The sequence below is a fragment of the Astyanax mexicanus genome, chromosome 12 (assembly GCF_023375975.1).
Source record: "Astyanax mexicanus isolate ESR-SI-001 chromosome 12, AstMex3_surface, whole genome shotgun sequence".
In the NCBI taxonomy this organism is placed as follows: Eukaryota; Metazoa; Chordata; class Actinopteri; order Characiformes; family Acestrorhamphidae; genus Astyanax; species Astyanax mexicanus.
In genome coordinates, this window is record NC_064419.1 from 28,427,646 (window position 1) to 28,443,938 (window position 16,293).

The window sequence follows — 16,293 nt, forward strand, 5'->3', positions numbered from 1 at the left end:
GCCGAAACAGTAACCAGCCAGGCAAAGATAAGCTAAGCTACTGCTAAGCTAAAGCAAGCTAGGCTAACCTAACCACAGTAACCAACACCAAGCAACCCCAGCAAACAGGCAGAAATTTCTTGAGCTTCTTTGATTTATTTTCTTCATTCATTAAAAAATAAAATAAAATAAAATATAACTTAAATAAAAGCAACAGAACACTCGAGGTTGTGTGTTAACGCAAATAACATCACAGTTCATCACAGCTGATAACACATTTCCTCTCGTGTTTTGCACTATAAAGCACATCGGATTGTAAGACTTATTGTAAATTTAAGTCTATTTTCTGGTCTATTTTCATACACAAGGCGCACCGGACTATATAGAGTGAAACGAGTGCTGGATGTTAATCTACACAGATTTCTCTTCTGAGAACTGTTTATTTGGGTGAGTAAAGGGCTTCCAATTATCTACAGTAAGCTTAGATTTCCAGATTTCCACTAAGGCTAGTCAGGCAGAGCTACACTGAGGAACCCTGAGGAGTGTTCCAGTCACCCAGGACAATATTAGCTAGTGGTTCATCACACATAGTTTCTGGTAACACGGTAAACGGGAAGACTAAAGTCCGATTTCCTTGCCTCTGAATAGCGAAAGAACTAACTAGCGTTTAGCACAGTTAGCAGGTTATGCTTATGCTGCTCCAGCAGGGTTAGCTGGGGTTAGCAGCAAGCTACAGTCTGATATGCTTGCCTCTGAACGACAAAAAAGCCAACTTGCACTTAGCGGGTAATGCTAAAGCTGCTCCAGCGGTGCTAGCCAGGGTTAGCAGCAAGCTACAGTCCAAAATACTGTATAAATACTTGCCTCTGAATAGCAAAAGGGCTAGCGCTTAGCGCAGTGCTAATGCTAATAGAGCTTCAGTCTTGAGTCTCGGTGCTGGAGAACTAAACTAGAGCACATTTCTTCAGCGGAGTACTGTTTCTTTCAACCTGACTGGTAAAATTCATATATAAGGTGCACTGACAATTTTTTGGAAAATTCAAGGATTTTAAGTGCGCCTTATAGTGGGAAAAATAAAGTATTGGTATCTTAGAGGAAAACACAGGTGTACCACTGACTGATTAAAACCCTGACAACAGTCAACAGTCAAGAAGGTGCACCACATGCTCAATGTTCAGTGTGTGTATACCCCCGGTCATCACGCACACACACACAAACACACAGACAGATATGCTGCAGTGCGCAGCCAACTTTTACATCAACAATAAACAAAATACCGAAAAAATAAAATGACCTGCTTGCGCACCTTCAACTTACAGGCCAGTTTCCTGTGCTGAGAAGCACTGCACTATTAACATACCAAAAGCTGTGCAAGGTGCATTTTTTGCATTGTTACCATACCAAAGACATAACGAAACTCAAAATTAAGCTGTGCATGTTTGACGGCTCGCCTTTAGATCACTAAAAAAGTGCCCCCGCTGTCTATATGATACCAACCCTTTCTCACTTTTTGACACAATATGAATCTGACAGTAGTTCTTTATTTTTTGTCCATATTTTATAATAAACAGACCAAAATAAAATGGAATTAAATCTTTTTACAATATTTTTTTAAAATAATGATTTTGCATGACATGATTTACATTCCAGGACTGTCATGACCGTAAGAACCTTGCAGGAGGCAAACCGCTCTGCTCCATCTCATCTGATAAAGCACTTAATTGGCTTAGGGTGCTTGGGCCCCTTCCTGATGGGCGGACTGACAGGATACAGCTGTGAAAATTAAAATGCAGCACGTCTCACCGGTGCAGCAGGAGAGAATATACAACAGTTTAGAGGGGCGGGCTCATCATCTGCCCTCTCTAAAGTGGTCGTAGTGTCTTTGATTATTTCTAGTGCCTTAGAGACTTTTCTAATGCAGCTTTATAGTGATTAGAGAGGATAATGCACATAATATAAATGACATTTCAATTATCATTTTGACACCATTATTGCATAATCACATACATTTACTCTGGGAAATGCCATTTAGTTTTTCATTTAAGTGAAGCTAATCAAACTGTCCAAATCTGTGTGTGTGTGAAGGAAATGTCAGTACTTATGCAAATGCCATTTTCATTCTTTTTACATAACTGAACGATTCCTGATTTTCCCTGTTATTTTTCACGCCAAGAAAAAGCAACTGCAATTTTGGTTAACCTAAAACTAGGCTTTTCATTCTCAAACCATTGCCTTCTGAAGTAGACAAGTTTCATTTAGCTAATGTAAGAATAGCACAGAGGCGGAATTTTGTACTACTTTTCCCAGCAAATGTGAGCTTTAATTAAAACCTTGCATGCACAGCATTTCAATAAGGTTGAAGTTATACTTGTATGATTTGGGTTATTGTCTTTTGGCATCACACAATGTTTTAAAATCACCTTTGAATTTACTGTTCCCTCAATAACCATAAGAAATCTAGGCACACAGGGAGCAAAGCAAGCCCAAAGCTTGATGCTCCCTCCACCATGCTTCATAGTTCGGATTGAAGTTTAGGCGATGATTTGCATTTTCTTACTAAAATAACATTAACATATTTTACAGATTATAAGGCACAATGTATCATGAGGCGCACGATCAATGAACGTCTATTTTCTGACACATTTAAGAGACAATAGTAAGGAAAAGGGGTGTCGCCATGTTTCCCTTGTAATTCAAAAATAATCTAAAACGGTCTATTTGGGAGAGTAAAGCGCTTTAGTTTATTTACAGTAAGCTTAGATTTTCAATCTTTTCAACAGCGTGATTAGCAGCAGTGCTAGCTGTGGTTAGCTGCGCTTAATGCTTGTAAACAGCACTACACTGAGCAACCCTGAGTGTCCTAGTAAGCCAGGGCTCTATCAGCTAGTGGTTTGTCCCACATACAATCAGATACACTCACCTCTGAACAGTAAAAGAGCTAGTGCTGCCATTAGCAGCTAATGCTAATACTGCTCCAGCCTCGCTGCTGGAGAAACTTCACTGAAACTCCTGTATAAAGCTGCACTTCAGTAGAGTGGCTTTACTCTTCCTTACAACCTGACTGTAAAATTCAGACATTGTCTTTAAATACACTGAATTAAAAGGCACACTGTCAAAATTTTGGAAAATTTTAAAACTTTACGTGCACCTTATAGTGCAAAGAATACGGTATATTACTGCTAAAATGTTCTTTCCAGCAGCTAGGTTACTGAACTTTGCGCTCCTGATGACGTATAATGTGTATCAGGGGTGCTTGAAGGGTTGTCCCAATTCTCAGGAGGGAGGGATTTCAACACTTCCCCTTCTAACTCTGTTCCAAAGGAAAAGGTTACACTCAAAAAGAAGGGATAGCGGTAAATGGTAAAGCCAAGGGGTGAAATAGGATTGGGCCTAAATAATCACAAGGCCACTGTAATTAGTAGTTCCTAAAATTCAGAGAAGCTCTGCAGGAGGAAGAGCTTTCTCTTATAAAGCTCCCCAATCTGGAATAATCTCCCCGAATATGTTCGGGACTCTTTAAGTCTAGACTGAAAACTTACTTGTTTAGTTTAGCTTTTGGTAATAAATGTTTCTTCCTTTAGATAAGGCTGCAGATTCAGGGGTTCATGGACAGAGGGAATTGTGTTAAACTGAGATGCTGGTGCTGTTGTTCTCCCACTGCACACGGTCACTCAGGTTTGTGGACGGTGGAGTGGGTGGATGCCAGTGTTTCAGGGAGCCTCCATGTCTATGTTACCTTCTGGCTCTCTGCCTTTAGTTAGGCTGTTTTATTTAGATCTGCCGGAGTCATTTGCCACACTCTGATAATGTTTTATATTCTCTGTTTTACATAAATCCAGTCAAAACTAATTCCATCTCTCTGCCTTCCTCCGAGTTACTGACTGCCCACCTGTCTGACCTGATACAGATGGATGTTGGACCCTCAGGCTCTCATGTCCCCTGTCTGGCCAGACTGATGGAAGTTTCTGAAGTCAGCTCTTCTCCATCCACCACCACAGATCAGCTGCTCATCATCTATCTTACTCTCCACTACCGATTACATCCAAGCCATTAGGCGCTATTATACTCCTGAATATATAAAACCTGTGTGGATGTATAAAAGACTTTTTAAATTATAATTTAAAAGCCGTTTGACCAGTGGTAAGATGGTCCCCCCTTAAATGTGAGTCTTGGTCTTCCCAAGGTTTCTTCCACCTCCTGCAGCTCTGAGGGAGTTTTTCCTTGCCTCTGCGCTCACTGGGGGTTTTGTATTGTGTATTTTCTATGTTTAATCTTTTGCCTGATTCTTTGTCCTGTGATCATGTTTCTGTAAAGCTGCTTTGTGCTAACACCTGTTGTAAAAAGCGCTACACAAATACATTTGATTTGATTATTGTATTATTAGGCTGTTTTGTTACAATTACATCAGTGCAATTGTTACAGGAACAATATATCAACCAAAATAGTTATTGTGACAGGTCTAGCATTGAGTTGAGATTCTCACCTGGTGTGCGTTTCATTTACACAAAGAAGGTCCTGGAAGCCAAGAGACGGCGAGTTGTGAAGCAGCTTTCGACCCTAAAACACAAAAGGTTAAATCTCGGGTCAAACACACAGTATGGACTGGATTGCTCTCTTTACACTCAGGCTTCCTAGAATTCAATATCTGACATTTTAATCGAACGAAGGCCGATTCATGTTAGAAACAAGACAGTCCAGGTGGTTTTCATGTGCAAATTTAAAAACCTGAGCCTCCAGGCGAGATCTGATACATCAGACGTATCAAATAGAATTCAACTCCCCAGCTGGGCTGGAGTAGCAGAGATTAAAACCCCGGCACACAGGGGGATTTGAACCAATAACCATCTAATTACTGCTCCATTACCTCCACTTCCTACCACCACACATGATTCCTCCACGGGGACGCGGGGCTTCGAGAAAACGAGCTTAGTCATTTACCGCTTCGTCAAAAAACCCCGAGATGGAGTGGCTGGGAGTGAACCTCTGGAGTGTTCATTATTTTTTGCTGTCTTCCCCTAACTGCTGTTTTTTTTTCAGCCAGTAAACAACATGTTTAATTGTGCTTCAAATCACTTTTTCCTGTCTTCCCTTGATAATGCTGTGCGTCTAAAATTCTCAAACACCCTTAAAAAGATGCTCTCATAATCAATAACTTTTGTTTTGCTCATGTTTTTTTTTATACACTACATGGACAAAAGTATTGAGACACTGTCTCATGTATTCTTTCTTTTGACATCAAGGTTAATAAAATGCTTTTTTTTTTTTTTTTTTTAGCTTTTGTTGGAGTATCTGTCTCTAATGTCCAGAGAAGGCTTTCTACTAGACTTTCTACTGGACTAGAGACGTCAGGAAGTTGATGAATGCTGAGGGGCTTTATACTAGGTTTATTATTGGAAACTACATGAATCACAATTAGGGTCGTAACTATTTGTCGATATAATTAACAAAGTCGGCTATAAAAATTTGTTTAAACACAGAAATTCATTGTCGGTGCACTGTAAACGTGTAATTGTGCGCTCTACACCTGATGTGGAGAAAAGCGAAAATAGGTAACGCTCAGCTCACTCTCCGTTTCTCTTTAAAACACCAGATAATGGACAAGACAACAGCTGTGCTCACTGTATATCAGCTCATCATTCATATAAACATATTCTCAGAATTTAAATCACACATTTAGTGGCTTCTGCTGTCTTTGGATTGATTGAGCAGAGAGTGAGTTTACAATGAGCTGCAGCTCCACCAGAGGAGACCTTTACTGAGAGCAGGGTTGCCAGGGCCAGTAAAAATATCCAGCCCAAAATCTTTAGAACTTTAAACTATCCCAATCTCTTAGGTTGCCACAGACGTTGAATGATCATTTTGAATGATTTCCTAAAATAACATCCGTCCTGTGTGAACAATTGAATAAGGATTTCTAAATTCTATTCTAAATTAGAACTTAATTTGCTGATTATAAAAGAGCGTTTTCACAGTTGGTTGGTAGTTGGTTTCTATAGTCCAGATCAATTAATGAGTTTGTTAGCTTGAAGCGTTTTTTTCCCTCTGTTTGGTTTGATTTTACACAGGCATAAACCTAAAATGCACCAAAAAGTGCACCAATAAACCACGCAAGCACTGATTGGTCACAGAAAGTAAATATAGCAAAAAGATTCTGTGTTCCAGTGTGTATATATCTGTGCATTGTGAAGCGGCTTTAACACAGAACGCTGCACTTTTAAACACAGTGTTTTCAATGGGAAGTGCAGCACGGCTGCCGGCAGTGAATCCTGCACATTACTGCATGTGTAAACAGCATGGAGCAGCAGAGACAGCATTTGTTCATAACAGTATACTATCTGGCTAATTCATCAAGATTAAACTGTGCCTTTTCTGCAGTTTAGCTTAACTAAAAAGAAGTATACTTAATAGCTGGGTCGGATCAAGACAAGATCACATTCTCACCACAAGCAAACAACTCCAGCTATGTTAGAATGTCCTTTAAATTTGGCCTGTCAAGGTGAAGTAAAACATGCATTGGATCACAACCCTCACCAATAGGAAGAACAAAATGGAGGACATGACCAAAATAATCATAACTAATCGATAAATCAAAAGCATAATTGGCAGATTAGTGTACTACTAGAATGGTTACTTGCAGACCTATTCACAATACATTATGGTTACTAGGGGTGGGCGATATGGCTCTAAAATAATATCACGATTTTTAAGGGTATTTTTGCGATAACAATATACTTGGCGATATAGTAAAACAGAAAAATAATTAATTCATTTCAGGAATATAGTATAAGAGTATAACACCATAATCATAATGTGGCAAAATAAATAATATAGCATAAAATAATATAATGCAGCAAATAATATTGCAATTATACAATAAATACACCTAAAGCTTCAATGTAAATATTAGACTTATTTTAAGACAGAACATCTCTATTATCACAATATGGATTTTTAATATCAGGATATTTCTGTGTCACGATATATTGTATACGATATAATATTGCCCACCCCTAATGGTTACGATTAAATAGAGCACAATACTAGAAGAAAATCAAAATCTTGCGATTGTTTAAATCAAATATTAGGAAAACTGTTTTAGTATAAATCACACAATCATATTTATACAATCTTATTCAATCTTAACAGTGGGATCTAACGACAGAGTAAAACACTGATATCTAGTGGGCGGGGTTTAAACACAACACTAAATAAACTGCTGACACTAATCTTTACATGTGAATTAAGAATAAAAAACAATATGAAAGTGTTTTTGGAAATAATTTTTTTTTACACCCCCACTTCATACCTCTCTTGCACATGTCAAGTATAAGCTTCATGCAGCTAGTAGACAGGCTGTACAGTACAGGCCAAAAGTTTGGACACACCTTCTCTTTTTCAACGCGTTTTCTTTATTTTCATGACTATTTACATTGTAGATTCTCCCTGAGGGCTGACTCCACAGAGCTCACACAGTCTATCGTCCCACCCATACAGTCATTGGTCCCACCCCGGCTAGGTGTAACCCAGGCCTTTTACAATAACCACGCCTTTTTGAATAGAGCTGAATAACCTTTTTAAAAACAAATTCTGTGGGGATATAAAAATTTGACAATATAAGCAGAGGTTACACTAGCTGCTGCATTTAAATAATGGAGGTAGAAATACAGTATATATAAAAACGTGATTGAAAGTTGTCTGTTTGGCCATGGAAATCTATGGAGATGGGTGGAGTTACACAGCTTTCTGCAACCGAACAGCAGGGGGTGCCCGACCTGTGGTGGCTTTACTTTTGAGACACGATGCTCTGTCCAGCTATACACAGTCTATGATTTGAACAAACACACACACTCACCAGGCTCTCCGGGGTGCACTGATGGCAGCATTGCCCCACCAAGGGCCTGTACTTGCCGAGGAACGGAGCCTTCAGCTTTTTTCGGATCTTCACACCCCAAGACAACTGCACAAAGAAGTCACACATACAGTCACACACACCAATACTGACACAACTGCAGGCATTCGGGAGCACATCAATAGAAAAGAAAAGCTGTGATGTTCTTCCAGGATAAAACCGCTGCTGAAAGCGAGGGAAAAGAAGAAGAAAAAAATAAGTCAAACTGTCAACACCTCTCAGCAAACATTTCAGACAGGTGCTGTGTGACACTTCAGCCAATGAGCAGTCTACGCTCTTTTCTGAAGCCCTAGCGCAACATCCATTACTCGCTCTCCATCATCTGCCCATCTCTGGAACTGACACCTCAATGATTCCTCATTGCGCTCAGATGACACGGGTCATCATCTTATGAAAGGCAATTGTGAAAGCAATTCAGAAGAGAGAAAGGAGGAAATAAAGAAAGAAGGCTTCTACCTGGTAAAATTCTGTGATTTTACATACTGTATAGTGTAGATGATAACATATATTTTGGGTGGTATGTTGGCTGATTTCACGTTGCATATATTGCATATAAAGGAGGTCGATATAATATCCCAACATATTACTACTTCTACTCATTTCCAATGTACAGCTCTGGAAAAAATAAGAGACCACTTAAATATGATGAGTTTCTTTTATTTTACCAAAATAAAAACCTCTGGAATATAATCAAGAGGAAGATGGATGATCACAAGCCATCAAACCAAGCTGAACTGCGTGGAATGGCATAAAGTTATCCAAAAGCAGTGTGTAAGACTGGTGGAGGAAAACATGCCAAGATACATGAAAAGTAAAGAAAAAAAAAAACATAGCTTCAGTCATTCTAGTACTAAAAATAATGGCCGATTTTCAACATTTATTTGCCTAAAAATGACTTTACAATTATTTATAGAACACAGTTACATGTGCCAGATATGCTAGGCTACTCAAATATGCTTTAGAATTTTATCTGCCCATATTTTGATCAAAATATTAGTTAGAAAAGTCTAAATAAATTAAAAAAATGGATGTCTTTTTAATGTTTGTGTTTAATGATTTATTAGAACTATCTGACCTGAAGACTCTTATCCTGAAATTTGTATGTGATAGAGAGTAATAAAGTTCCCCCTTCTGCCCTTCATTCTTCTTCTTGTTCTTTTGTAAACAAACAATTAAAAGCTTGAGTTCTTACATATCATTAATAATGTCTTTGCAAATGCTCAGAAGGGGAAGCCTAGAATAGTAGGTTAGCCGCAATGATAGATGCGACAGGGAAGTGATTTAGCTTCCTGACAGCAAACACAGGATGAGGTGGAGCCTCTTTCCCACAAGATATTTGGTTTTGAACCTAATTTACTGGTTACTGGCTGTCATACATTTCCAAAGCATAATACACCCACCACCAGGCTTAACAGTTGGCAAGGAATTCTATTGATCATAAAATAAGGCTTCTTCTTTGGTTCAGACATATAGATCATTTGCGATTGCGACCAAAGTTTGATTTGACCTTCTTCATATTCCACATACATTTCCGAAACACATCTGGTTTGTTTAGATGTTGTTTTGCAGACCTCAGATCCTGACTTTTTTTTTTTGACATGAAAAAAAAAAAAAAAAAAAAAAAGGCTTCACTCTGAGGACTCCAAACATACCTACCATACAAATGGAATTTTGTTAAAATTAATATTTTTGCACATGCTTTCAAACTAAACAAACAAACTGAACTAGATAAAAAAAAATCATTACGAGTGAAGACGAACACCATTAGAGACAATCGAGCAACTAAACGAGAAGAAAACTGGTTGCGCGAAGAGAAGAAGTGTCAACAACTCGCTGAATCATTTCCCAAACTGAATTTCAATTGAGGGTGACATCAATTCAGGCTGATATTGATCTGCACATTACAGCACAGACAGATAAGACACTGGCCCAGAGACAGAGAGATTGATTTATCATTTACGGGGGGGAAAAAAAAGTCTCCGCAGTTGACAGCGTTGCAGCGTCTCAGCTAATCTGTGCAGGGAAATTCCAATCAGAGTGCTCAATTATTCAAAAAGATTGCATAATGGATGAGGATCCATGACACCCAGGTTAATTCTTTTAATATCCTTCTCTGCCGAAATCCAATTTTTACAGATGATGTTCTATTAGCTCGCTCATGCAGGCACCCCAAGTGCTTCTGGTCAAACGTAATGACCGCGCGGAAATGATCACTCGACAGGCAGGCAGAAGCGTTTCCTGAGATTCATTTTCAGCTTTGCTGGAGTTTCATTCTCCACAGATTTCTTGGGAGCGTGAAGAACGTCACCGCACTGCGAGAAACTAATTTTCAGTGTCGACTCATAGTAATTAAATATGAAAAATAAGTTAAAAAGGAGAATGTATTATTTAGGCAACTGCTAGAACTTTTACTGCATGATTCTGTAAGTGTCCCCTATGGTTGTGGAAATGTTCTCTCTACTCTGAATAAAACCTTGCTGCGCATATGAACATATTCATTTCCAACAATTTTCAAACTCTTATTCCAGTCTTTATATCCAATCAGTCAATGCTAGACAAACCCCCCCAAACTCCTGCATCATATGATGGAATCATTGATCACATGGTTGTGAGTTTGATTCTCACATTCTTCAAGCTGCCATTGCTCAAGGACAGGGGTCAGCAATAAGCCTGCAAGCATGAAACATCTGGCCCGTGAGGTTGTTTAAACGATAATGATTGATAATGAAAAAAATAAATACATAAAATGCTTCTCTGGTGAGCTTTTGTATACATTCCTCCTTGACATGACTTTAGTGTCTGCCTGTTCTCGTTTTTCTGTCCGTTCTCACGCTTCTATCTCCTTATAAGGGCATTTTTCCTGGCCGTCTCCCAATTCACTAGCCGGAGGCAGCGGTACTGTATTGGACCGCAACCCTGACGACACGGGTTCGATCCTGCGCAAGGAACGCTATGTTTATTTATTTATTTTTTCCTTTATTCCTGGGTTAACCTGCTTTGAATTCAACTGTTCTGCAATTGGGTTCAAAAACCCTCTGGGCTGGAGCGCTACTAGTCTGTAGCGCTCCATCACATTACACTTCATTTTCCAAAATGCCGACCCCTGCTCTAAGACATGGCCACAGTTTTGTGTTTGTGGCATATCTAGGGATCGAACCTGCAACCTGGATGTTGGGGCTTATAAGACCAAGCAAAAGTTGGTCTTGGTAATGGACTCCCTCCATTACATGATACTACCAGTTCTGGAAAGGTGAACACTAGCCTAGGTTTCCTACCAGTCAGATGAAGCCATCCATTCATTTACTCCTTTTAAATCGACTGCTAACACAGCGTCACTACATCTAAACATCTGTCCTGTTACCTCAGCTAACAGATGTCAAAAATGGTTAGCAATGTTCTCACTGATGAGAGAGATGGATAAATATTCTACCTACCCAGAGTTATGCTTTGTTAGCTATGCTCTCTAACTATAACTGATAGATCAGTGCAGAGATGTGAAAAGATCTAAAGAGAGGAGAGTCATATTCTCTGGGACTGCTGGACACAAGTGGCTGCAGCATTACTGAGAACTGAACCTGTGACTTGACAAGAATAGGGCAAATGAGGTAAAGCAGTTCCCTACTCACTAGCTAGAAAACCTTATATCACATGACACTTTCAATGCTGGGAGGAAGAAGGGTAGCCTGGGGTTACTGAGAGTTACACAATGCCAGCCATCCCATCCTTTCTAAACAGCTGATTCCACAACAGCTTGCAGTTTTTGGTATAATGGAAGGTCAGGGTGGGTCATTTTAATGACCTACAGCGAGGCAGTCGAGGCTTAAAGATGATTTATACCTCAGCATCAAGGCGATGCAGAGCCTTTGATGTAGTCTATGTCAAATGTTTATACTTGTGTGTTGGTGTGCATCTGCATCGCTCTGCAGTACACAAAAAGCAGAAACGTAAAAACGAAAAGGAATAAAGCGCTCAGGAAACCAATCACAGTTGCTGTAGTAGTGGAGTATACTCAAACTATGGAGTAGGCTAGGTAGTGCTGTGTAATTGATCCCTGAGTTGTGGTTTCAATGCCACCATTTGACATGCTTCCAAGTTGAGCTCTTAAGCAAGGATTTAACCTTCTGTGCTTATGGCATGGCTGCACTCTGACACCATTTTTCTAAGCTAGAATATGTAAATGAAAGAGAGTCTCTCTCTACAACTTTGTGGTCTACACTGTTGTGAGTGTGTCACTCTGCAGACACCATTCCACCATAATGCAGAAATGCAAAAAACAGTTAAATCGATGATTACATTTTCTGGGGAATGTGTGTTAAGATATGAAATATGCTACTGCATAGGAAACATGTATGGTAGAGCAAGGCAGTATACAAATATACAAGTGACAAATGAAACTGCAAAGTTGATTCAGGGTTCGGAAAAAGTTGTGTGAAAACAAACCAGCCCAGAATCGACCCTGGGTGCAGAATTATTCAGTTCAAGGGATACAATGCACTAAAATGCTGGATTCGACTTATGTCTTACAGGGCGAAAAAACCTGACCATAGTAAAACTGTAAAACTATAGTTAACTGGTGATCCAAAGTAACTGTGACTGATAAACAGCCATTTTAATATTTAATGCCTTGGCTTCAAGGATAACGTGACAATTTGTGCAATAAACATTTGAAGAATATCTCTTTAAATACTTTAACATTATGAGTATTTTACGACCGTTTATAGAACGGTCTCAAAATATGTGTGTTAAAGTTGTTGGGATATCTCTTCTTTTAATATGTAGCAGTTTGCAACTGACTCCTTCATATATTTTGTGGGACACAGTAAACCCTGTAGTAATAAAGCCTTCATTTAAAGTCTTAGGGCACTATTTCAGCTATCTTTAGTGCATCGGTCAATTGTGTATCGTGCAACTAGATTTAGGGCGTGTCGGTGTGTTTGGTGTCATAAGGGCACAAAAAATACATTTGCCGTGTTAGGATCTTACAGAGTGGCGCTTTTGTGTGTCTCAGCAGAGGATACTGACATGTGCATTCACGCTGTGTTTTTCAGCATTTAAGGGAACAGTAATGCTATTTTATTCTTTATTCTGTTTATTGGTGAGTTAAAAGTTGTTTAACAAGTGTTGCTGTACGCATGCTGAGGGCCCTCAGTGCTCCTGCATGGCTAACATAGGATTGGGCAGCTGACTGTTGTCAGGGTTTAAATCAGTAAATGGCGCAACTTACTGTATTTCCCGCCACCAAGACAGAAACACGCCAGAAATTGAAAATTGGAAACAATTGTTAGGCCTTTATTCAGTAAGGCTCTCAATCTTCCACGGTCCAAACCTTGACTGACCCTGTGCTTTGACACCATTTGTAAGGCTAGAACATGTGAGGAGAAGCATTAACATTAACCTTCTTCTCTTGGACTCCTACTCACAGGATCACTTTAGATCAGGACTGAACCTGTGACCTTCTGATGTTAAGGCTAACAAGACCACAAGCACACCACTGCTCTTTCACAGCTTTTAAATAAAACATCTAGAAGAACCGTCCTAAACTCAATATAAACCAAACCAGCTAAAGGAATTTCACACTTACTGTTCAGCTGATTTCCACCAAAACAAGTATCTCAGCCACTGTTTATGTAACAGCAGCGTGCGTCTGTGTGTGTGTGTGTGTGTGCATGCTGCAAAGCCTGTTCTGTGCTTTGAATTTGATTACGCTCATCAGTGCGATTTACTACGATAATCAGTCTATAAAGCTACGTTGACAGAGCTGGAAGAAGATACTCAGAAACACAGAACAACCAGCCCTGACTGCACTGCATGCTTCCCAAAATCAGGAAAAGAAACCACTGCAATTGTGCAGTGCAATTGCAATTGATAACAGCTGCAATTTAACGTAACTAATTCGTCTCCAAAACAGCAACTTTACAGAAGAGAGAAAAAACCTTGTAAACTTTCAATGGAAGTCAATTGAAAAATGAGTTTATTTTAGGTAATTTAGAAGAATTTCTACTGGTCCGTTTATTAGGAAATGTTGGCACAGTGTAAAAGACAGTTTATTGTTCGCATTTTAAGACCATTAAATGGCACTAATATAATGATAACTTAATATCATTAGGAATTACACCCTTTTAAAGACAATAAATTTTCCATTCCTGTTCATGGGCCTGATTTTGGAACCTAAAAAGTTCCCAGCTTGAACCAAAGTAGGTTTTATTAAATTTATATATATATATATATATATATATATATATATATATATATATATATATATATATATATATACACACACACACACACACACACACACACACACACACACACACACACACATTGCGAAGTGCAGAGGCAAGGAAATAGTGTAGCCCCAGTCTGCCCAGCTGGCACGCGTTGGACCAGCATAAAGCCTTTGCCTCAGCCTTTACTCGAGAGGTACGCTGACGGTGAGAGAAAGGCTGAGGCAACACAAACTGAAGAAACACTAAAGTTAAGCGACTACACCCACACTGGGCCATAACTATGTTTCTTTAGATTAGTCTTGGGTAGTGATGGAGGCCATTTCTCCTAATAAAGGTAGGTTTTGAGTATGTTTTGAGTGAAACACAACTGACGATATCACGATTATTAAAATAATTAAGGTCATGTCCATTTATTAAACAATAAGTCGATAATGTAATTATTGTGACAGGCCTAGTAGTAAACTAAAAATGTAAAAATAGAGATAAGTGTTTTTCATAGGACAGCGACGATACGCAAAAAAATATATGCATTTCTTTTACAGTGATATCAGTGGTCTATAATCCATACAGGATTCTCTTGTTTGACTGTAAGAATTTATGATATGCAGTAGTAGTACTAAGCAGAAACATTACTACGATAATCAGTCTATAAAGCTACGTTGACAGAGCTGGAACACGCTACTCAGAAACACAGAACAACCAGCCCTGACTGCACTGCATGCTTCCCAAAATCAGGAAAAGAAAGCACTTTAATACAGTAGCACTAATGATAACAGCTGCAATTTAACGTAATTAGTTCGTCTGAATAATCAGTACAGCAGCTAAACACTTCATAGAAAATGTTCAAATTTTCCTGCGTTTAACCCAAAAATTCACTGCGGATTTCGCAGAATTAGACAGGAATATCCCACAGCGGTCGATGCGTTCCCACTACACACCACACAACCCATTGATTTGTCAGCGGACTAATTAGTAAATGAAGTAAATGCTGTAAATGAATAGTGCTGTTTGTCACTAGACCTCTCGACAGTGATTGAGTGAGCACAGCAGTAATTACAGCTATCAGTGGCAGCCTTTTGTGAACTGACCACCGAGGCCAAAATCGTGACTTCAATTAATACATGATTAATGGTGCAGCCCTGAAGCTAAAACTAATAGTGGGTATTTGTTTCAGGTGTTTTAGAACACACTGCCCACGGCAACGCTGCCAACAGACATCGTACAGCTTCAGGTTTACTAATTCTCACAGGAATTTGTTCAGTTAGATAGAGGTTAATATGCAAAAAATATATGCATTTCTTTTACAGTGATATCAATGGTCCATAATGCATACAGGATTCTCATGTTTAACTGTAAGAATTTCTGATATGCAGTAGTAGTCATAAGCAGAAACATAAAAAAAATGTAAATAAAACAATGCAAATATTTTGGATTGAGTTTTAAAAAACAAAATACTTTCAACTATTTTCTCTATAAGACTCAATTTTTTGCACTATAAGGAGCAATTAAAATCCCTTAATTTTCCCAATAATCCCTTCAATGTGCCTTATAATCCAGTGCGCCTTATATATGTATACATGTAATTCTATCAGTCAGGTTGTAAAAAACAGTAAAGCTACTCCTCTGAAGTGCAGTGTTATACAGGGGTTTCCGTGCAGTTTCTCTAACAACGAGGCTGAAGCAGTATTAGCATTAGCCGCTAACCACAGTGCTAAGCTCTAGCTCTTTTGCCGTTCAAATGTGAGTATATTGGACTGTAGTCTGTGCGTTTACTGTGTTATAAAAAGCTATGTGGGAGAAACCGCTAGCTAATATCGCCCTGGCTAAGCGCTGTTAACCACGGCTAGCGCTGCTGCTAACTTTCTAAGCTTACTCTAAATAAACTGAAGCATTTTCTCAGTTTTTAGCAGAGAAATCTGTGTGGATTAGCATCCAGCACTCGTATAAGAAAATGTTTTTTTTTTTTTAAAGATTTACAGAGTTTGTTTAGGCAATACCCCCACCCTCGACCCCACCGGCGAGAGCTGCTAAATTAGAAGGAAAACATGGCAATACCCCTTTTTTCTTACTATTGTTGCTTAAAATGCACCCTTATAATACAGTGTGCTTTGTGTAAGAGAATAGACCAGAAAATAGATGTTCATTGATGGTGCGCCTTATAGTCCAAAAAATTCAGAA

The 16,293-nt window shown here is 39.0% G+C and overlaps 1 protein-coding gene across 4 annotated transcripts in view; it reads right to left on the reverse strand.

The window, feature by feature from the left end:
• The window catches only part of gpat2 (glycerol-3-phosphate acyltransferase 2, mitochondrial), a 95,370-nt gene that overhangs the window by 66,014 nt on the left and 13,063 nt on the right, over positions 1-16,293 (reverse strand). For 3 of the 4 annotated variants that reach the window (XM_049485655.1, XM_049485657.1, XM_049485654.1), the window contains exons 5-6: positions 7,832-7,936; positions 4,463-4,536 (exon numbers count right to left, since the gene is read on the reverse strand). In XM_049485655.1, coding sequence (XP_049341612.1) covers positions 4,463-4,536; positions 7,832-7,936 — 179 coding nt within the window. The remainder of the gene's footprint in view (positions 1-4,462; positions 4,537-7,831; positions 7,937-16,293) is intronic. The other variant, XM_049485656.1, reaches the window with a different exon arrangement.